At 38.5% G+C, this 23,738-nt stretch overlaps 1 protein-coding gene across 6 annotated transcripts in view; it reads right to left on the bottom strand.

The window, feature by feature from the left end:
• LOC127456722 (myomegalin-like) overlaps positions 1-23,738 on the bottom strand; it is an 88,823-nt gene that overhangs the window by 27,284 nt on the left and 37,801 nt on the right. For 4 of the 6 annotated variants that reach the window (XM_051725245.1, XM_051725248.1, XM_051725249.1 and 1 more), the window contains exons 1-15: positions 14,282-16,161; positions 11,056-11,193; positions 10,782-10,901; positions 9,419-9,511; positions 8,104-8,472; positions 7,900-8,004; positions 7,158-7,295; positions 6,840-7,019; positions 6,374-6,568; positions 5,986-6,270; positions 5,791-5,910; positions 5,598-5,667; positions 3,103-3,218; positions 297-466; positions 60-195 (exon numbers count right to left, since the gene is read on the bottom strand). In XM_051725245.1, the coding sequence (XP_051581205.1) occupies positions 60-195; positions 297-466; positions 3,103-3,218; positions 5,598-5,667; positions 5,791-5,910; positions 5,986-6,270; positions 6,374-6,568; positions 6,840-7,019; positions 7,158-7,295; positions 7,900-8,004; positions 8,104-8,472; positions 9,419-9,511; positions 10,782-10,901; positions 11,056-11,193; positions 14,282-15,523 (3,477 nt within the window). In that variant the 5' untranslated portion in view covers positions 15,524-16,161. Of the gene's footprint in view, positions 1-59; positions 196-296; positions 467-3,102; positions 3,219-5,597; positions 5,668-5,790; positions 5,911-5,985; positions 6,271-6,373; positions 6,569-6,839; positions 7,020-7,157; positions 7,296-7,899; positions 8,005-8,103; positions 8,473-9,418; positions 9,512-10,781; positions 10,902-11,055; positions 11,194-14,281; positions 16,162-18,353; positions 18,408-21,176; positions 21,334-21,544; positions 21,709-22,832; positions 22,957-23,738 lie in introns of those variants that run through there. The other 2 variants (XM_051725250.1, XM_051725246.1) reach the window with 2 other exon arrangements.

Genomic DNA, 23,738 nt, shown 5'->3' with positions numbered 1-23,738 from the left:
TCTTGATTTAACATTGAGGGCAGTGTTTATCAACAGATGCAATGTGAAGGCCAACTCACCTCCGTACTAGCTGAATCCACTAACTGTCCATCAGCCCTATCTGCTGTAATCTTCTGTCCATCATTCATGGGCTTTCTTCCTGTCACCATACTCTGGAGCTCCTCTTTCTCAGAGTGGAGGGTAAAGAAAGCCTTCCTGTTTCGGGAGTGCACCAAAGAAAATAGAAAAACATTTTATTGCCTGTAAAACAGCATTTTTGGTACTGAAATCCCTCTTTGCTGTATTGAAAGCAGTACCTCATCTGAGAGAGGGAGGAGAAACCAGCCTTCTCCAGTTGAGACTTGAGCTCCATCAGCTCTCTCTCTACCGCCCTCTTCTGCTCCACCAGTAGCTTGACCTCTGCCAGCCCCTGACCCTCAGCCACTGCATCCTGGCAGCCCCTGAATCCCCTATGCTGATCACAACTCTGTATAAGGTGAAGGACAGTGATTAGGCAAAGAGGAATCTATGCAAAAGCAAAAGATATAACTACAAGTGTGGCTACAGTATATAGACGGTTTTTACCTAGTTGTAGAATTTTTATATTTTACACTCTATGGGCCTTTTACATAAAACACATTTCTGTATAAATCGTTCAGAAATCCATTTGTATGTACAATGTCACATTTAATTTAATGGGACAATTTACATACAAATGTTTTTTATGCACACATGGACATTTTTTGGGGGTGTAATAGTTCAGTATAGTTCAGTTCAGCACAGCTGCAGTATAGTATTGTAAAGCAAAGTTTATGTATGTTACAATATATTTATTGTACAGAACGGTATGGTATAGTATAGTATACTTTTTTACAGCACAGTATAATATAATATAGTATAGTATAGAATAGTACAGTACAATACAGTATAGTATAGTATAGTGTAGTACAGCATTGTATGTAAACTGTTGCATTAAATTCAATAAGACAATTTGCATAAAAATATTTTTAAACATACAATTTACATAGACATTTTTTGGGGGTGGAGGTCTTATAGAACTATAAGATGAGTGATAATTCAGTATAGTACAGTTCAGTACAGTTATTTTTTAGTATGGTAAAGCAGAGTTTTTGTATGTGACAATGTAGTAATGGTACAGAAGGGTATGGTATAATATTTCATAGTACTGAATGGTATAGTACAGTACAGCACACAGTATGGTATATTATAATATAGTATAGTACAGCACAGTATAGTATAGTTTAAGTATTGTATATTATAGTATGGTTCAGCACAGTATAGCATTGTATAAAAAGTCTATAGTCTAGTGTAGCATAGTATAGCACAACACAGTATAGTTTAATATGCCTATGTAGTATAGTGTTGTATGATTCAGAACTGTATAGTATCGTATAGGTAAAGCACAGTATAATAGGTCTATAGTATAGTATGCTAAAGCACAGTATAATAGGTCTATAGTATAGTATGGTAAAGCACTGTATAATAGGTCTACAGTATAGTATAGTATTGTATAGTACAATACAGTATGGTATAACAGGTCTATAGTATACACCGATCAGCCACAACATTAAAACCACCCACCTAATATCGTGTAGGTCCCCCTCGTGCCGCCAAAACAGCTCTGACCCTTCGAGGCATGGACTCCACAAGACCTATGAATGTGTCCTGTGGTATCTGGCACCAAGACGTTAGCAGCATATCCTGTGATGTGGGGCCTACATGGATCAGACTTGTTGGTCCAGCACATCCCACAGATGCTCAATCGGATTGAGATCTGGGGAATTTGGAGGCCAAGTCAACACCTTGAACTCTTTGTCATGTTCCTCAAACCACTCCTGAACAATTTTTGCAGTGTGGCAGGGTGCATTATCCTGCTGAAAGAGGCCACTGCCATCAGGGAATACCGTGACATGGAGTGTACATGGTCTGCAACAATATTTAGGTAGGTGGTACATGTCAAAATAACATTCAAATGTGCCAAGACCCAAGGTTTCCAGGCAGAACATTGCCCCGAGCATCACACTGCCTCCGCAGTCCTGCCTTCTTCCCATAGTGCATCCTGCTACCATCTCTTCCCCAGGTAAACCATGTGCACTCACCCGGCCGTCCATATGATCTAAAAGAAAACGTGATTCATCAGACCAGGCCACCTTCTTCCATTGCTCCATGGTCCAGTTCTGACGCTCACGTGCCCATTGTAGGCGCTTTCGGTGGTGGACAAGGGTCAGCATGGGCACTCTGACCGGTCTGCGGCTACGCAACCCAATACGCAGCAAGCTGCGATGCACTGTGTGTTTTGACACCTTTCTATCATTGCCATGCCAGCATTACGTTTTTCAACAATTTTGCTACAGTAGCTCTTCTGTGGGATCGGACCAGACAGGCTAGCCTTCGCTCCCCATGCACATCAGTGAGTCTTGGGCGCCCATGACCCTGTCGCCGGTTCACCGGTTGTCCTTCCTTAGACCACTTTTGGTAGGTATTAACCACTGCATATCGGGAACACCCCACAAGACCTACCATTTTGGAGATGCTTGTCAAAGTCACTCAGATACTTGCGTTTGCTCATTTTTCCTACTTCCAACACATGAATTTCAAGAACTGACTATTCATTTGCCGCCTACTATATCCCACCCCTTGACGGGTGCGAATGTAACGATATAATCAATGTTATTCACTTCACCTGTCAGTGGTTTTAATGTTGTGGCTGATCAGTGTAGTATAGTAAATTATAGTATAGTATATGCTAACTGGGAGTGACATTTTTGAAGATGAATATCTACAAACTGATCTGGACACTGTTAGAAACTTATGAGTGTACAATATTTTTTATATATGCTATATGTGGGTTTAAAATAAAAACTACTATGACCAAAAGACTTAAAGTACCAAAAGAGGTGCAAAACCCTACATGCAATGTATGCAACACATAGGGGTGCCATATAAAGGGGGCGCTGGTGGCACACTAAAGGGCCACAATGGGGGATCCCCCTCTCCTCTCCCCAGAAAGTGAGAGGGGGGCGCCAATGTAAGTGTTGCATACATCATCGAAAATGGGATATTGTGCACCTGAATACTAATGTTTACATCATGTTGTCTTACCTGCATGCTGACCAAAGACTGAGCTGTCAGTTTGAAGCGCTCCTCATCTTCGGCACTGTCTGCAAACTCACTATTGCAGTCTTCATCATCCTCCTCTCCATAATCTGAGATGAAACCTAAAGAAAGTGTTGCATTGTTAGTACAGATATACAGCCAATGACAATCACACATTCACACAGACATTGACTGTTGCATGTACTGTATTGCTTTCGAGACTAGTGAACATAATACTCTAAGGCTCGTCTTACAGTGAGCTTCTCTCTCTAAATTGGCCTACATATGCCAACTTTTAACAAACTATCCCACTTTATAATCAAGCTAATCCAGGATAATTCTGACTCTTAGTTATAAAAGAACTCTTCAGGCCAGTATGTACACAAAAGAAAACAGCAAGACAGGAAGATCAAGAGTAAATAGATCAAAATACTCATTTCCTGAATGGCAGCACTGCCCAGTTATTGGTTGACCTTACCTGGTGGTTCATTCCATAACTCTTTTCCATAATTTCAAATATGTTTTCCACATAGGACATTGTAAAAGACCTAATTTCCTAAATTACCTGCTATATTAATATTTTCTGCTGCTTTCAGGTTTAGAAAATATCAACTTGCAAGATAGCGTTTATATTTATAAATCCCCCACAATTTAGAAACTACATAACAAATAGGGAAGTTAAATTTATTAGTGTCTTTTTGTAATTTCAGTATAACTGGACTGTAGATTATTTCTTTGAGATTTGAGTACTGAATATCAGAATGGGAACATTTATAAAGGAGCTATAAATACAGACCCAGTGAATCTAAGTGTTGGTATGTGCTGAATTCATTTACTAATAATGAGCAGAAAAATGTAAAGGTATCATGACTTCATGGCATTGTCTAAATATAAATCAACTACTTGAGTGTTGAAAATGAGTTATTGACAAGCTCTTCTGGTGTGTGCCCTCACAGAACTATCAGCGATTAGCTCTGTAATGTACTGTTGTGTAATATCTAAGAACAGTAGCTTAGATATCAGTATGCTTTTATCTAAAATTCTAACTACATATATGGATCTGTCACCTTTGAACACATACATACACAAATTCATCCAAAAAAGGGCATGTGTTTTATCAGCTTAACTGTGTAGCATTTAAACTTGGGCATAGATTGTGCTTATGACTTTGAGAATTGGAAAAGAAGAGAGAAAGAAGATAGAAAAAGAGCAGAATAGCCAAGGGGCTCAATATGTCCAATCATCAAAACGATGAGACAGGTTTTTCTCTATATCTCCCCAGAGAAGGCCTTTTGTTTTGGTATTTTTCATCAAATAATTTACTGAGAGTCAAAATTATCATGGTACAAGACATAAATGAAAAGGATCTAACAAACGACACATCTAAACAAACACTTTACTCATTTATCAAATGTCCATAAAGGCATCTTTTAGGCAGTGACATGATGAATGCAACTCAATATAAGTGCAAACAGTCTGCATATTACATGCAACAAACATCAGTTCTTGTTATTTTTTCATGCAGAGGCACACTTGTTATATCTGTTATATCATATATTAACATATGGTTGAGGTGGGCTCTAAACCTCTATTAAATAACAAATAAATGTTCTAAAATAAGGACAGCAGTAAAGCAATAAAACAGTCATTTTTAAATAGTACAGTCATGCACACAAGCATTCTAGAGTCTATAATATTTTACTGTCTTAAAGGAATAGTTCACCACAAAAATATTTAATTCTGTCATCATTTACTCACCTTCATGTTGTTTCAAAGCCAAACAACTTTCTTCCATTGAACACTAGAAATGTTAGGACATATGACAGCCTCAGTCACCATTCACTTTCATTGCATCTTTGTTTTTCATACAATGACAGTGAATGGTGACTGATGCGATCATTCTGCCTAATTTTGTGTTTCACAGAAAAAAATAAAGTCATTTGGGTTTGGAGCAACATGAGGTTGAGTAAATGATCATTTTTGGGTGAACTATCCCTTTAAGTGTACAAAGTGACTGAAATAAGATAAGCGCCTCTTTTTGCACAAAATTAATATATTTAGTTTGTTTTTGCTTTAAAGTCATAAATTACATTTAAATAAGTAATGACAATGACATATTTTTAGTACAAAATAGGCAAAATGATTAGCTCAAATACAAATGATTGCACTATGTTAAAACAAAGTAAAATATTTTTTAAAGCATTTAAAAAAACTCATGTTTGTGCACACTCAGTGTACAAGACAAAACATAAACATGTAAACATTGCTGTTAGAATCCTAAGACCATTTCAAAAGTGTACAAGACCCTAGTTACTTCAAATAGTTGAAAATGTTACTAATTACTAATTCAAACTCGTTAATCTCAGAGCATGCTTATCTAACTAGCAATAATAAGTGTTTGATGCAAAGAGAACAAAATATTCAATGCAATGCACAAAGCATCAATTGTCTTCTTTAGCACAGGAGGCCACATTACAGACCAAACTGCAATCCATCCCCACCTCCAAAATCAGCATGAGGTGTGGCTGCCTGTCCGGTTTCCATGGGCACCAGTGTATCGAGCACAGCCTGCTTTAAAAAAACAACAACAAGCATGCAGTACATGCATAATGTGAACAGTATGAGACATATAATGAAGTTAAATAATTTGCCACTATTTGCTCCTCGGGCATGTTTTTAGATGCTCACGCTGACCTTGTGATTAATGCAAGTGCGATCCTGATGTCCCACCCTCTCTCTCAGCTCCTGCAGCTCTTGGGTAAGTCGCTCGACCAGCGGCAAACCTGACGGCTCCACCAACTGCATCTGCAAGTCCTGAAAAATAAACTTGACTAGATATACACATCCACTACAAGATACAATCAAACTCTCAAAGACTAACTCACAAACCTTGATTATTTCCTCTTTAATACTCAAAGTCTTGGTCAAGGCCTCCAGATCTGAGGCCTGGAGTTGGTCTTGGTGGCCGGCTAGGATGGACCGCAAGGCAGACAGCTGGTTCTGGGCCTCTCTTTCCCTGCGCAGAGCCAGATGGAGATCATCCTGAAGTGTCTGTGTGTCAGACGGAGACTCTTCTGTAGTCTGCTGAGGACCTGTTGACTCAAGCTGTCTGCGAAGCTCCTGCAATCGAGCAGTCTGTTCGGCCATCACCTGACCCACACGCTCTGCAGAATCCTGGAAAATGTAAGTTAAAGAACATACAGTATATGTTTGAAAGCTGTATACTAGACTGGATATTAGGATGCCTGAAGGTTTGAAATCAGTGGTAGAGTGTTACCTTGATGTATTGTTCTCTTGTGTTGATGGTGTTAAGCAGGGCCTGGACCTGTGAGTGGTGCTCTTGAGTCTGTCTGCTGTGGTCCGACAGCAGATCCTGGAACAAACGCTCCTTTAGCTGTAGCCGAGACTTAAGCTCCTCAACCACCTCACTGGAACCGATCGACACCTTACTGAGTAGAACTGCAGTCATCTCCTGCAGAGACCAAATAACACAGAGAACAAGTTACAGTAATGAAGATAGAGAACACATCTATATTATAGAGTGCCATCAAAAAGTATTTGGACAATTAAGTAACACAGTAAAATGTCTGAATGTTATTGCATTAGATACAAATGTTGTTGTTTTTTTTTTTTGATGGTTTGATATTTTTCTATCTAATGCAATTACATTCATAAATCTTAAGTGTGATTTAAGTGTCCATATAGTTTTTGGGGCCACAATATATTAAGAAATCTGTGTTTACCTCAGCCTCTTTGGTGCGTGTATGGAGTGACGTCTGCAGCTGGCTGATCAGAGCGTCTCTTTCTCGCAGACTACGTGTGTGTGACTCCTCTCTTTCACGCTGAACACACTGAGCACTGCGCCAGGCCTCACACACCTGCTCCAGCTCTAAACTTTTACCACGCAGCAGCAACTCCAGACTCTGTAAAAATACACACACAACAGTATGTCATACAAAGAATACATAGCCTTGCTATGCACAATTATAGTTTAAAGTAATAATTTTAGCATTACTGTCATATAAGCGTATATGTTTTAAGCATATAAGTGACATCAATACCATGATGGTTTCCTCGTTATTGGACAACACACAGCGGAGTTTCTCCAGGTCTCTCTCTTTCTCTCTCAGAACCAGCTGCAGATTACGCACCTCGTCTTCTTTCTGTTCCACGCACGCAAACTTCTCATCTATCGCTCGCTGAGAAAGGGAGAAAACAATCTATCATTAAACACTGTATATGTCTCATAACCTTGTGCGAGTGACAAAAATATATGGCGCCAATCACAGCGGAGTTGGTCTTTGGGAGAAATGCCAACAAAACTATATCTGGTAAGAAACCAAATTAAGTTTTTACATCAAAACCTGCTTGAGTCCAAAGATAAGAGATAAGAGTCTCTTATTTTATCCGATATGCCATTTTTTTATTTAAGCAATTTATCGTGAAATGCCACACTGCTAAACCCAATGTACACTTGTGTGTACAATAGCACTAGGTTTTCATTAGAAATAATATATTTACAGTGTATTTTCACATCTAGAATTTTTTGTTTTATGTTTAATAGATGCTACTAGTTACAATGCAAAAAATGCAAACATCAGTCCACTTGGGTCTCAGGAGGATAATGAGGTGTTTTTGTGTATATCCCAAAAAATGAGGTTGACTAGACAAAAACCTTCCTTTGAAGACATTTGGGGATTGGAAAACTCATCAATTGGAATTAAAGCAAATATAGATGTATAAAAACAAGTCTATAGCATATTCCCATTTGGATAGCCAAGTAAACATGTCTGTGTTTATTACCTCCAATGTTCTATCCCTTTCCTGAATGCGTTGTTTTAGCTTGTGGATGAGATTGTCTCTATTCCCGGTTGTCTCTCTCTGGTCATCCACCAGTTCACTGTAGTCCTGATCAAAGATTTCAGATTAATATCCATCAGTACTAATACACACGCACACATGAGCACAAGCATAATTTGATATAATTAATGTCTTTGTGTGTCTTACTTGTATCAGACGCTCTTTGTTCTCTATCGAGGTCTTCATCTTTCGGATGGTCCTCTCTCGTTCCTCATCCTCTTTCTCTCTCCGTCTCCATTCATCTTCAAATTTTTCCTCCATTTGCTGCGACTTGAAGCGAGCCCTCTCTAGAGCAGCCAGTAGATCCTGATTGTGTCTTTCTGCCTCATGTCGGTGCTGCAGGGCTCCCTGCAGGTCAGCTTGGAGCCGCTGGTTCGAGCGGGCCAGATCATCTTCTCGTCTCTGGCCTTGTAGCTGTGCCCTTTGGAGGCCTTGCAGCTCCAGCTGGGCTGAGAACAGAGACCCCTGAAGGTCCAACAGATCGGTCTGCAAGCGATTCGGAGCCACTCCAGACATCTGCACCAAGAACAAGAAACAAACAGTCAGGCATGCATAAGAGAGAACCAGATAAAATCAACTGAATGGGCTTATCAGAATCATTCTATAGACACCCCAGGCAACCACGCTTCTGGGTTCTTTTGATCAGCAGATTTCAAAGGTGGATATGGGCAGCGCTGCAGTTTTAAAAATCTTTTAAGCATTATATAATGTAATCATGTTTTTTATGTTAATAAAAGCTATTATAAAAGGATAACTATGATTAACATTTATAACAGCTTTATAAACATTATTAAAATCCTTTCACAAACAGTAGCTTATGCGATGCGATGGTGGAGACAGGGTCAAATTTTTTTCCGTCAGATCTTACATCAGTCTTGTTTATATAAGATCATCATTACATTACATTTTACCTAATTTCTGTCCCAGCAGTTACATTTTGTAAAATTAAAAACAGCCGTTTGTGATCGCAGTATGCACGATTCCTTCGTAAAAAAATTCTCAAATATACAAACACCTGCAGTTCTCATAAGAGCAGACACAATAACAATGATGGTGATCTGTGAAATAACATAATTGATGTAAAATATGAGTTTTTCCTAATAGAAAATAGAAATTTAAATAGGCCCAAATCTAAAAAAAATCAGTTGGAAACATTTGTTTCAACTCCACAAACAGAACTTTTTGGGCATTTTTAGCTAAATTTTAGCAAAGCACTCATTTAACGCAGTTCTTTTCTGAGGTGCTAAAAGAACCCGGAAGTGGCAGAGCGGAGAGCTTGTTTGTAAACAGTTACTTCTTCCATAGTGACTATAGTAAAAATCTTTAAACAGAGAATTTAACTGAGATTTAATGAAAATATAAAACTAAAACTAGAAAAACATATTATATTCTATTGAACCGATCTGAAACTAAAATGACACTGTGAAGAGTGTGATCTTTATCAGCTTTAGTGATTTCCCACCTGCTGCTGCTGAAGCTGGTTATGGTTGTTCTGTTGCTTCAGAGAGCGCAAAAGCTCCTTCTGTTCATCAATGAGCTGGTGGAGATCAGTGATCTAACATGAACAAGGAACATGATTCTCATTAACTATAATTTCAATCTTTGCTTTACAAAATAAGCTTAACTGTCAATTCAGGATAGCAACTGAGCTTTAAGGAAAAGTTTACCTATAAGTTTAAAAAAAAATGAAAATTCTGATGAGATTTGAGAGCTTTGGCAAAGACTTTCAGTGAATAGTGACTTAAATATCAGTTGATTCCTTACATGAAGCTTTTGCATGGCTTCATAAAACTTGGAATAGTCTTCTGAATTGTATAGACCACTTAAAGAAAACTTTTTGTGTTACACTGAAGAAAGAAAGTTTTACAGATTTGGTATAACTTGAGGGTTAGAAATTGTTGATTGAATTGTAATTTTTGGGTGAACAATTCCTTTAATAACACACTTATCAAATGACGTAGCTATCAAAACAGTAATATTACAAAACAAATCGTTTGGGCTTCAAAATCCAAATAAAAAGCCAATATACACCCAATGAACACTTTATTAGGCACACCTGTACACCTACTTATTCATGCGATTATCTAACCAGCCAATCGTGTGGCAGCAGTGCAATGCATAAAACAATGCTGATATGGGTCAAGACCTTCAGGTGATGTTCACATCAACCATCAGAATGGGGTAAAAATGTGATCTCAGTTATTTCGACCGTGGCATGATTTTTGGTGCGAGATGGGCTGGTTTGAGTATTTCTGTAACTGCTGATCTCCTGGGATTTTCATGCACATCAGTCTCTAGAGTTTACTCAGAATGGTACCAAAAACAAAAAACATCCTGTGAGTGGCAGTTCTGCAGACGTAAACACCTTGTTGATGAGAGAGGTCAACGGAGAATGGCCAGACTGGTTCGAGCTGACAGAAAGGCTACGGTAACTCAGATTACCACTCTGAACAATTGTAGTGAGCAGAATAGCATCTCAGAATGCACAACACATCAAACCTTGAGGCGGATGGGCTACTACAGCGGAAGACCATGTCAGGCACTTTATTAGGACCACAGAGTTCCTCATAAAGTGCTAAGTGAGTGTAAATAAACCGATATATGCACCCATGTTAACACATATCAATTGAATTCTATATAAATGTGTTAAATTCATAAAATGATCTTTAATCAAACAATGACCATTTGTTCGACGGTACTTATAAGGTGTATAGTTATCTATCTTGTCTCATGTTCTTACAGTCCAAATGCCAAGCAATGTCTCTCAAGTCAGTGAGGAATGCCTATATTCCAGTCACCACTTTCAGCTTTAGGGGCAGATGTACCTCACAGTCTTTAGTGTTGAGCGAGTCACTCAAGGTCTGTATTGTTCTCTCCTGATCACATGCTGCTTCTCTGACAGTGTGTAGTTCACTTTCCATCTCTCCGAGCCTCTGCTGTAGCTTCTGTGCACACAGACACACACACAGACAAGACAAATGCTCAGTGCCATGGCAACACAAAAAGCAAACAACAGCACATAAGGATAACATGACAGAAAAAAACAGCACCCTTATAAAACACAAACATTGGAGATTAATTAAAGAAGGATGGCAGTACCTTATTGTTGACCTCATTCTCTTTTATCTTGGCCTGTAGAGACTGGACCTGCTGTTGAGCCTTCTGCAGCTCGCTCACACACTGACCCGCTGCATTCTCATACTGCACCAGCTGAGATTGCTGCTCCTCAATCAAACTCTGAAACACACACAGATCAATATTCAAGCATTTTACGATTATTGTGTAGTTCACTCAAAAATTTAAACTCTGTCATCATTTACTCACCATCATGCTGTTCCAAACCCATGTGATTTACGTTCTCCAGTGGAACACAAAAGCAGATGTTTGGCAAAATGTTAGCGACGGTCACCGTTAATAATCATAATTCATTACATTTATATAGCGCTTTTCTAGACACCCATAGCACTCTATATTGTATAGGGGGAATCTCCTCAACCACCACGAGTGTGCATCATCCACCTGGATGATGCGACGGTAGCCATAGTGAGCCAGAATGCCCACCACACAATAGCTGTTTGTGGAGAGGAGAGTACAGTGATGTAGCCAATTCATATAAAGGGGATTATTAGGAAGCCATGATGGATAGAGGCCAATGGGCAGATTTGGCCAGGACACCAGGGTTTCACACCTACACTTTCACGAGAAGTGCCCTGGGATTTTTAATGACCACAGAGAGTCAGAACCTCGGTTTAACGTCTCATCCAAGAGACGGTGCTTTTTTACAGTATAGAGTCCCCATCACTATACTGGGTCATTAGGACACACACAGACTGCAGGGTGAGCCTCCCTGCTGGCCACACTAACACCTCTTCCGGCAGCAACCATAGTTTTCCCCAGGAGGTCTACCACCCAGGTACTAACCAAGCCCAAACCTGCTTAGCTTCAGTGGGTAACCAGACAAGAGCTGCAGGGTGATATACTGACCATTCACTTTCATTGCATCTTTTTTACATACAATGAAAGTGACTGGTGACTGAAGCTACTAGGGACATGCCAGAGTGGTCTACTAATCGACTAGTCGTCCAACAACTGACTAGTCGATTAGTGGGGTCGACTTCTAACATTAATATTTTTAGTGGTGGTGGTTTTAATGGGAGACACAATCCTCAAATGTATTAAGAGATGCAACTTCTTGGAAAGCTTTTTGCATTATGATAACTTGCTGTGCTTAACAGAGAATAACAGTCAGCATGGTAAAACCCTCTGCAAGAAGTTTCATCTCTTTAATGCTTTTATATGCTTCTGTTACAGCCATCAAAACGCCGAATCAACTATACATTTCAAGGCGATCTCTGTCAGATGTTAAATCCTCTGCTTTGAGTAATACTCCAGCTGTGGAGAGATTAAAGTCTTTTGATGATTCTATCTGACACTGCTTAAATAAATAGTTCAAATAACTGACCAACTAGTCAATTATGAAAATTTGCAGTTTTGCACATCCCTAGAAGCTAATATTATGCCTACCATCTCCTTATGTGTTCCTTTTAAAGAAAGTCATACAGGTTTGGAACAGCATGCAGGTGAGTATACAATGCAAGAGTACCCACACAGTGCTGAACAAAGAGTAATGACCATCATCTCGCTCTACAACTTCCTCAGGAAGTCCTATTTTTCCATAGTGGTGTGTCGTTCATTTCCTTGTTTTTCATTTTCACTCAGTATCACTTCTCTCTGTGTTTACTTGGTTTTCAGTGCAATTGAGTTTTCAGTATAAACTGAGCACAGTAATAAAAGTTAATCTATCACAATAGCAGTAATTACAACAGACGGAGGATAATATTACTAATCCAGCCCTGTCAACATTAACTTAAAGTGATTACAAAGCTGTGCATAGCATAATGCTACTGACTGTGAACACAAATTATCAGATTACTTAATACTGCCGGTTGCTCACATAATCAGGGTTCACCTTTTGATTGGTCAGATTAAACATAGCCTTTGTTATTATATTACCAACAAGTGGTTTAAACAACAAATAATACTCAATAATTGTTTTATGTAGTAATACTATGCATTAGAGAAGCAAGGGAATAAGGATCCTTTTGCAATCGGTCTGCAGCACGAAGTACTGTTGCTCACAACAACGGTTGCTATGAAAGAGTTGCTAAGAAGATGATGGGTAACCTAGTAATCAAAGTGATCACAGGCTGGAGAGCACTGGGACCAAAACTGATGAGACTTAAGTGACTTCTTTAGCTAGCCTCTTTAATTTGCTCCCCATATATTCCTCCTTTGTGTCTTTTAATACAGTGGTGTCAACCTTTTTGACTCCAAGGCCCCCTAAATGCCCAAGAAAATTTTTGAAGGCCCCCATCTTCTAGAAACTTGGAGTGTCAATAGATTCAAATACTTAATCAAACTTAATATATTTTTTCCAAAGGTTTCACGAACTGTCAGTTTATACACTCACTTAGCACTTTATTAGGAACACTATTGTCCTAATAAAGCACCCGACATGGTCTTCTGCTATTGTAGCCCATCCACCTCAAGGTTCGACATGTTGTGCATTCTGAGATGCTATTCTGCTCACTGCAATTGTACAGAGTGATTATCTGAGTTACCGTAGCCGTTCTGTCAGCTCAAAGTAGTCTGGCCATTCTCCATTGACCTCTTTCATCAACAAGGCATTTCTGTCCGCAGAACTACCCCTTACTGGATGTTTTTTGTTTTGGCACCATTCTGTGTAAATTCTAGAGACTGCTGTGCATCTCAGGAGAATAACAGTTGCAGAAATACTCTAACCAGTCCATTTGGCACCACCAATCATGCCACGGTCGAAATCACTGAGATCAAATTTTTTCCCCATTCTGATGGTTGATGCGAACAATAACTAAAGCTCCTGAAAAGTATCTGCATGATTTTATGCATTGCACTGCTGCCACATGATTGGCTGATCGCATGAATAAGTAGGTGTACAGGTGTACCTAATAAAGTGCTCAGTGAGTGTATGTTTATATAAATATAAACACAGCCAACATCTTGATTTTAGCTGATTTCATGATTTTAGTTTGATCAAGTTAGATTTTTAAATGTTTAAGTTAACTCATGGCCCTATTGGAAGTTTGCTAAGGCACCCTTGTGGGCCCTGGCCTCCTGGTTGAGAACCACCGTCTTAACATATTAAGCACAAACTGACAGATGATTTCTGTCAGAATTTTGTTCAAACAACCATTTGCTCTCTGATCTCATTTCATTCCTTCCACGCTTCAGAAGACGCACACAGGTCCGACTGATGAAGGCTTTTGTGGTGATCTTCTCTGTGTACCTTTTGAAAGCCCAATGGCCTGCACTGCACATAATCATCCAGCCACAGGTCCTCCATTTCAGACAACTCAAGCTGCAGTTCCTGTTGAATGCTGGACAGAGCATCTGGAAGATGGGGGGAGAGGGGACACTCCATATCTGTGGGAGGCACTTGTAGCAGAGGGTAAGTACTTTCCATTGGTGTAGTGGTAGGTTTGATGGGCACAGGAATCCGACTACCTCGGGGGCTCTGGATGGGGCGATATTCAAAGTTTCTAAGCAGACTGAGGGCCAACTCAAGTCCACACACAGAGCCTGGTCTAGAGGTGCATCCAGAGAGAGACTCTGGCCTTTCGGTAGAAGATTGTTCCTCTTCTGTCTCTGTGTGTGTGATTTTTGAATTGACTTTTGGGCAAGACTCTTGGGTCACATCGACAGCAGTGTCCAATGACTCCAGAGATGAGGCAGGACTCACACCGGTGCAATCTGCATCACTTGGATGTTGAGTCTGGTTGTTCTCAGCAGGCTCGGATTCTGGGAGTGGAGCAGATGGGACGGACTCCTCTGCACTGCCCTGGACACTACTGGAGTACCGTGTAGAGGGACCGCAGGAGGTGCTCCGACCCACTTTTCTGGGAACTTTGCAGACCGCTTCATAATCTGAATCCGCCACTCGCAGCGCAGCACATACCCTGCACTTCCTGGGACGTGAGCCTGAACTGGCATCCGCTGCTGCGTGGCACTGATGGTGGTGGTGGTGAACAGGGTATTGTTGGTCTTGAAGTTGCTCTGGAGTGCTTTGCTCAGCCCAGGACTCATAGACGGAGTATGTCAGATCTTCCTGCAGTAGAGTGCTGTATTTAGACTCAGCCAAGTCAGTAAAGTCCACTACAGGAGAGTCTGCGGCACTGTCGTCCACTTCAGTGATGACCCCAAAGTCATCAGCATTGTTTTTACGGTAGAGTCCACCGATGCACTGTCTGAGCCTGTCTTTCTCCAACAGGAGCTTTTGCATCCGTTCAACGGATAGCGCCTCTACCCTGGCGATCACAGTGTCAAAGCGGTACATGCGGTCCAGCATGAAGGCACATTTGCTGCAGGCAAACTCTCCCCGTCCATCTCGGATCATCTCTCTGCCCAATGCATATGAAAGCAGCACCTGCAGACTCAGCTTGCCAGTTGGGTGGAAGATCCATCGCCGCTGGTTACCACACAGCTCCCTTGCACAGATCCGACACATGTCCTTCATCTTAGAATCCAGCATTGTAAACCTTAAATGTAATAATATCTACAGTAGTTTGTGCCAAAATATCTGGTGTACACTAAGGTTAGAAGCTCAGTGAAAATGAAAATAATGTCATGCCATTTGAAGTTCTCACATTTATGTCCTTGTTTAGTTCCAATGATGATGTTTGGAAAAAAACAAAAAAAGAAAATGTGTATTAATGGAATTTTATTTCAGTTTGTTTATCATAGATGAGGTTTGATTTATTACAGTCAAAATTCCGTTTAAAGTTCTTCAATTGTCCTTATTTAGGTCCTGAAATTAGTTATTTATATAGATACGTTGCTGGAGTGAAATCTCGATTTCTTCACCCATTAAAATAGGCCGCTGTCAAGATCTTCTCTCCTCCGTGGAAATAAAGACGCGTGTTTTGTCCTTGAAAAGTGCTCCAGATTATGTTTCATTCGCTCTTCTCTGCAGACGCCGACATGACAGGACCACTGTCACATTATTTAAACCCCACCGTCCGACTCCAGTTCAAAAACAGTGTGTCATTTTTATATAACCACCGTAATCCACATTCAACGCTTTATACACGAAAATAATATCATACTCTATCATTAGACGTTTAACACTTATTTTTGTCCAGCCCGGTTTCAAATGTATAGCCGTACGGAGTAACGATGTGGCAAAAGCGAGGCAGGGAAGAAAACGGCGCATACCACTTTCTGGGAAAAGAGGGGCGTCGAAGATCTGTGTTTCTACAATCATTTTACTCATTCAAAAACGAAGTAACGGCTGGTAACGGGTGAATACCTAAGTAGACTAGGTACAGCTACCATTCAAATCGTTTATTTATTGTTCATCACAGGTATAAATACATGTTTAATTCTCCGAGCACCCCTCGATGGATTACAATAGTCTCGGTCGAACACAGGGCAACAAGCCAAGCAACACTTACACTACATTACATACTTGTTTCCATTTTCATCAGAGAACGAGCAACATGTCTGGCTTACGATGTGTTTTTGTTTTTCCGAAATAATGGTATTTATTTATATATATTATAGCACATGAACAAGAGTCTATAAATGGCAGTAGTTCAATGATAGTAAATGACACGACATTGCGACAGCAGTCAAGAATATCACTTTTAAATGACCACATTTCTAGTCATCATCACTCAGCCAACACCCACACAGCATCCCTGTGGACACACTTATGTTGAGACAGCATAATTTCTTATCAATTATAATTGATGCTATTGGTTGCAGAGAGAGAGAAAAAAGAATGATGCCATATGTTTTCTGTGAATATTTGCACATTCTGGTGGTCTGTTTGGTGTCCATGTGTGAATTGGTCATTGGAATGACTTGAAATTTAGACAAAGAAGATAGACACCACAAAAGTGCTCAAACACAAACCACACTTAATCAAAAATCTATTTATCCTAATCAGACAAATGCAGCATGATCTCATTGTTTATGTCTACCAGTGACAGAGATGGCAAGGAGTTGTTGAGAGCCACAGTAAAGTTAACTGAGTGGGTTATTAATCTGTGTACATTACCAGTGTGATGTAATTGATTATGTATTATTAAACCCAAATTAAATGAAAAATTCACTTTGAAATTGGAATAATTGGTTTAACTGTGGGAAAGTAAATAGACGGGGTCACTTTGTGGAGCCAAGTTAAACTAGATATCGAGTCTGTCATGGCATGACAACTTATTTACCTAAAGCAAAACACAACATTGAAGGGTGCAATACATAGGAAAATACAATAAGACATTTATTTAATTAATTATGAAATAAAACCAGAGGAATTGTTTGGATTAAGTGTTGGAATTTTTATGCAAAGTTGAAAGTTTTTTCAATACAACTAACCTGCTCTTTTTAAATTTTTGTTGTTGTAAATGTGTGCTTGTGTGCAGTAATTGCAATCTGTCTTGGCTTGCTATGACTGTATCCTGCCACTAGATGTCTCTACCAGCACACAGGTGATATTGGCTACGTGGGCGCAACAGAATGGACAATATTTCTTATTCATTAAAGGAATATTCCAGGTTCAGTACAACTCAATCCACAGCATTTGTAGTATAATTTAAACAAACAAACAAATAAATAAATAATTAAATAAATAAAAATATAATAATAATTGATTCATCCCTCCTTAAAAAAGAAGTAAAAATCGAAATACAGTGAGGCACTTACAAGGGAAGTGAATGGGGCCAATTTTTGTAGGACTTACAGTAACTTGAAGCTTATAATTTTATAAAAGCACTTACAAATTAATCTTCTGTTAAAACTTATTTATTATTTGAGCTGTAAAGTTGTTTAAATCATCGTTTTTACAGTCATTTGAACGTAACTGTATGTCATCATGGCAACAAAGTTGTAAAATTGGATATAAATTTACACAGAAAAGGTTAATAAGTGATTTTATCACACTAAAATCACGTTAGCACACATATTGTTTACATCTTGTTGCTATACTTTTTAAACAATGAGTATTTTAATATTTATGGTTTGGCCCCATTCACTTTCATTGTAAATGCCTCACTGGGACCCAGATTTTTTGCTTATTTTAAAGGAAAGGACAGACAAGTCAAAATGTATTTTAGTGGTAATCAGCATAATGCCACAAATGCTGTCGACTGAGCTTAACTTGTATTGAGCCCGAAATATTCCTTTAACACACTCATTGTTTACAATAATATAATAAAAGCTTTAGCATGTTATGTGCGAAAGAAATTATAATAATCTAATTTATAAAACAATAATACTGTGTGTATGATATGCAAGTACTTAGGGAAAGGATTATTTATGATAAAACAATATAAGAAGTGAAAAAGAAATAATTTGCATACTTGCATCTCCATCTCTGTGGTGCTTTTTCCATAAGCCAGGTCTTCTCTTAGGGTCTAAAAAATACAGGGGAAATTTATTTTAACCCACTGCTTGAAAAGCTAAGCCATGTCACACAATCTAAAAACTAATATAAAACCTTTGCAATTTTTCTATTTAAACTATTTATTTTGTGAGAGAGAGAGAGAGAGAGAGAGAGAGAGAGAGAGAGAGAGAGTGTGTTTCTGTGTGTGTATGTGTCAGTTTGCATGTTTAGCTAAATTTGACTCTGTTTATGCAATGTTTAACAGGTTTATCTACACAGATGGCTGTAATTAAACTGCACACAGGTATGTCTCAGTTTGCATATCTATCTAAGTTAAGGTTAACATAAATCTCTCTGTTTATGTGATTTATTACCACACTGTAAATATACTAATCTGGGAGAAACATTGAATCACTCTGCATGTGTCATTTTGCCATTGACCTATTTACAATGACATGAACAAGTGTGTGTGTGTGTGTGTTTGTGTGTGTGTGTGTGTGTGTGTGTTTATAAATACAGTCAGCTATCTGAACCCATTTCCCTTCAGTGTTGAATAAAGGCCAAAGGCCAAAGTGACCTAGTCAGCTGCTGGTCTTTGACCAAACAGACTGAATTACATTTGAGCCAGATCTCACATGCACCTATCACAACACAATCCTAGATAGTACCTCTTTAGACCTATCTAAATCAGGGGCAAATATTTAGTGAGGGCCATGAGGGAAGGGTCCCCACCAACATGTGAGGGCTATTAAATAGACACCACCAACAATTTTGAATGTTTATCTATAAATAAAAAGCATTGCCTCATCAATGTTACAACTAAACTCTTGAAAATAACTTATACCACAAAATCTATGATTTAGGGTGCTTTCACTCATGGTTTGATTGCTTGGACCGAACCCAAGTTCGTTTCCTCCCCCTACCACTGCCCCCGCTGGTCTCTGTTCACATCATATTATTTGGGTCCGAACCGTGGTCTGATTATATCATCAACGTGACTACAAGCGGCAGCTGTTTACTGTAACTAGGTAACAACTTGAGAAGATGTCACTGCGTTAAGTGAAGTGTTAAAGTTCGTCTCTTTTTGGATTCACCACGAACACTTATGTTTGTCTCACACGGATGCATTGAATGTGCAATGATGTGATGAATATTAGCGTTTGTCTGCCGCAAGTCCATGGATGCACTGCAAGAGATGTGAAAAATGTGAGCTGCTCTCTGAAGGTGATGTATTTGGAAACAAACAGATAAATGAAATGCATTATACCATAATAATTGCAATCACAATCCTGCAAAGACATGAATTATACGTCATCACAAGTGGTTCACTTCCGCGATTTGGTACAGTTGCATTCATATCAGCAGAAAACCATACCAGAGTTTATATGAACTGTACCCCAGACCACCTTTTCTAGCGGACTCGGGTGCGATTTGCAGGTGCGCTCCTGAGTTCGGAAAACAGCGTTCACATCATTCAAACGAACCGAACTTTGACGTCATTCAACCCCGGGTGCGCACCAAAAGTACTAGTGTGAAAGCACCCATACACTCTTGCTGATTGTCCTAACAAACCTAATTCTGAATGATCAGCATAATGATTTAAATGATTAACTGATGATCTCGGTCAGGGCCATAACCATCACAGATATAGGGTGGGACACATCTCTCACAATTTTCAGATTGGTGGTTGATATTTTTGATTATTTTTAATGGCAGAATCTTAAAGGGGTCATGTCATGAAAAATACAATTTTCACTTATAAGATTTTGACATAAGAAGTCATTGTACTATAAAAACATACTGGAAGTTTCAGAACTTAAAACTTCCAAATTAAAAAAAAAAAAAAACAAACAAAAAAAAGTGCCTATTTGGACGATTTTTAATAAAACATCATGCTGAAGTTTAACAGTACTGATCGCATCAGTGCATGATAATACTTTGTGTGCGTGGCATGTTTCACCATGGATTATATCTGTGTCTGGCTTATTAGTGAACTGCTTGTGAACAAAGAAATTATTTAAATATTAAGGACAGTAAAAACACTATTGGACCTGAACACAAAACCGTAAGTAACCAGTTTAATTAATAAATGTCTTATCTGATGATGACTGTTTTACATTTCAGATGCAATGCATTTCACTGATTTTGTTGCTTTTTTAATTTTGTGTTGGATGTGAACTCTAAGAGCTGGTATATTCTCTTTTCTGAACGATTTTCAAACATATATATGACTGTATTCGAGGGGTTGCCGTTGTACAATGTAGGGCAATCATAACAGTGGGGCTATTACACTGAGGTCTTAAAGGGGAAGAGAGCAAAAACAATTAGTCAGGGGGCCAGAGACAGGATTTAAAATTACATATATAACTATCTGCCTGTTTTTGGTGCAAAATACCTTACCAACATTATAAGCAGACCACAGGGAAAATACAAAATAATAATACACAAAAAAAAAACATAATTTAAAAAAATAACATGACCCCTTTTTACATTTGGTTCTCCCCAATTCTTAACATTTGGTTACATACTTTATTTAGGTAATCAATAATGTCCTAATTAAAGACTAAGACGTTTGGACTCACATTATCATCTCTATTCTTAGCACAATATATAAAATGCATGTTTATGTATGTTATGCTGTTTGTATGCTGTATGCCTTAAAAGCATTATGCTATGACACATACTGCTGTTGAAGGGTGGACACAGATTTAAGTAAGTTGATTGTACAGATGAATATGCAGTGATGTATTGTGAGTATTGTAGTACACAGTGGCAGCTTAGTGTCTTACTGTATAGCTACCTGTACATGCTTTTCTTTCTGCTGGAGGGAAAAGTTCAGGTTCTGCACTTGTTCTTCCAGCTGAGTTACTTTTGCAGTAAGGATATCCTTATCTACACTTAAACCAGCTGCCTCTTGTTCTCTCCAGCTTAAGCTTTCATTCAGTTCTTCTATCAGCCTGGTAGAAGGAGATGAGGGAGGGGATTATTGATTATTATGGTCAACATTATTCAGAAACCTTAGAGTAGCTCAAAGTATAAGCATGTTGTAACGATATGAATAGAACTTGATTTGAGAGAAGCATATATAGTGTTCACCCCAGAGTCAATTGCAGCTTATTCAGTCCATTTAAATGTCAGTGTGATTGTCTTTCCAATTTAACTGCTTACCTGTCTTTTTTAGCCAGCACTTCTTGCTGTGCTGTGGCAGACAAGCTCTCATTTCCATCCTGCATCTCTATCAACCTCCTCCTCTCTAGAGCCAAACAGCGCTGGGACTCTAATTCAGCCAAGGAAGCCATTTTCTCTGCTTCACGCCTTGCCAGCTGAGCCTGCTGAATAACAGAATTTAATAAATAAAACCTTTTGCTTTAGTAAAAATTACAATTTAAGATCTTCCCATTTTACAATGTCTGTTATAAAAGAATAATATATATATATATATATATATATATATATATATATATATATATATATATATATATATATATATATTATTTATTTATTTTGTTTTTTTACTGCATCGAAACACATACCAAAGTTAATTAAATCAATAGAGCAAAATAGTATAGTTTGTCTAGTAAGGGAAAGGCGGACTTCATTGTAATGGGCGGACTTCATTGTAATGAAGTCAGTTTATAGATCGCAACAGTCTGGTTCCGGAAGTAAAAATCACATACATTTTCTCCATGGGCAAACAGATTTTTTAACGATAACTTATAATTTAACTTAATAAAATAACTTATAAGACAGATGTATTGTTAGCTCCGAGACTGTTAATAGATGGTACATGTTTCTGTTGAAGCTAAGAGTCCACGTTATTTAAACTTCCTTTAAAAAAAAAAAAAAAAAATATTGTGTAATAGTGAAATTTCTGGTGAAGAGCTACACTAACCATGATCCAGCAGAGAAACATCCACCAATCAGAGAATCGAGGCCAACAAAGCACGCCAAACAAGCTCAGCAGCAACCGCCCACTTCCATAGGTGTAGTGACGCAATCGAGTCAGTCTCCCTACACTCTCAAACTACTTATATATTTGTATATATCTGAATATTTTATCTGAATACTTTAAATCAATAGTTTTATATTTTTCTGTTGTTTTGTTAATTTGATTACATAATTTGCAATGCATATTTTTTTGCAAAAGCATATATTTTTCTGCAATGCTTTAAAAAACAAAGAGAAAAAAAAAAGACGGTAAGTTCACAGTCTTGTACCTTTGTTTTTTATGTCCGATTTTCAAATTATTATTTTTTGGTTTCAAATCAAATTTTGTCATGTTGTGATTCACCTGAGAGCTGGTTGGTTTGGTTCATTGCTTAAAACTATTTCATGAAGTATTTTATGAATTCCCTATGGAAAAAATTAATGGGAAAAATACTTTCGGAACAAAAAATTCCTGAAAAAGGGGGCGGGCACTGTTGTACCCCATTGTGTGTAGGAACTTAGTGTACACCTCTTGCAAAAGCTGGATCTTGGACTCCAGGATCTCTTGCATGTGTTTGATCTCCTGCTGTCTTTCCTCACTGCGACGCTGCACCTCTACATCATTCTGACTGGTCAGACTTTCTGCTGTGGTTCTATGAAGGAACAGAAAACAAAAGAGGTTAAATGAACAATTTGGAATGAACATCCCTTCCACAGGAAGCCCCTGTGTTACCTGATAAGACTTTTTTGTGCCCTCTATGTACATAGATTGGTCTGAATTCTTCCTCGGATGAGCACAGAGGGTAAATCAGTAGATAATACATACCTGCAGACCTTTGAAATACACAACACCTTCTTTGGCCTTCACAAGCATCTAATTCATAACCATACATTTTGTAAGGGTCATGAGGGTCATGTCAACTCTTGACATTGACTTATACTTCAAAGTCTATGATTTAGACTCTAGAAAGTATATATAGCTTATACCATCTAAAACATAATACTTTATGCAAAACTTGAAGAAGAAGCCCTTGAGAGAAAGTAGAAATCATGTTTTGGGGTAGATATTACCAAGTAGACCATCCTTGGTTGAATGAGATATATTAGTATCCTTTAGGAAATGCATCAAATGAGAAATTACCGCTATTACTGCTAGATTTAGTTCATTTGTTGTTCATGAGCATATTCATACTTTCCAGATGCTGTAAAAAGAGTTTAATTTCAATTTTCAATTCCCCGAAGAGCTATCAAGTATTAAAGCAAAAGGAGATAGATAAAAAGGTGAGTCTTAACAATCTATGCTCTCCTCCCTTGTGTGATGTGTTTAATAGTTCTTTGTGTGTGCGAATAGTGTTGCTCTGACACTTCAAGTATTTTGGAGTGTCTGTGAAAGCCTCTCACTCAACTCACTGTTCTACAACTGAAGAGTGGCCCT

The sequence above is a fragment of the Myxocyprinus asiaticus genome, chromosome 19 (genome assembly GCF_019703515.2).
Source record: "Myxocyprinus asiaticus isolate MX2 ecotype Aquarium Trade chromosome 19, UBuf_Myxa_2, whole genome shotgun sequence".
NCBI lineage: Eukaryota > Metazoa > Chordata > Actinopteri > Cypriniformes > Catostomidae > Myxocyprinus > Myxocyprinus asiaticus.
This window is presented reverse-complemented; position numbering and strand designations above follow the sequence as displayed.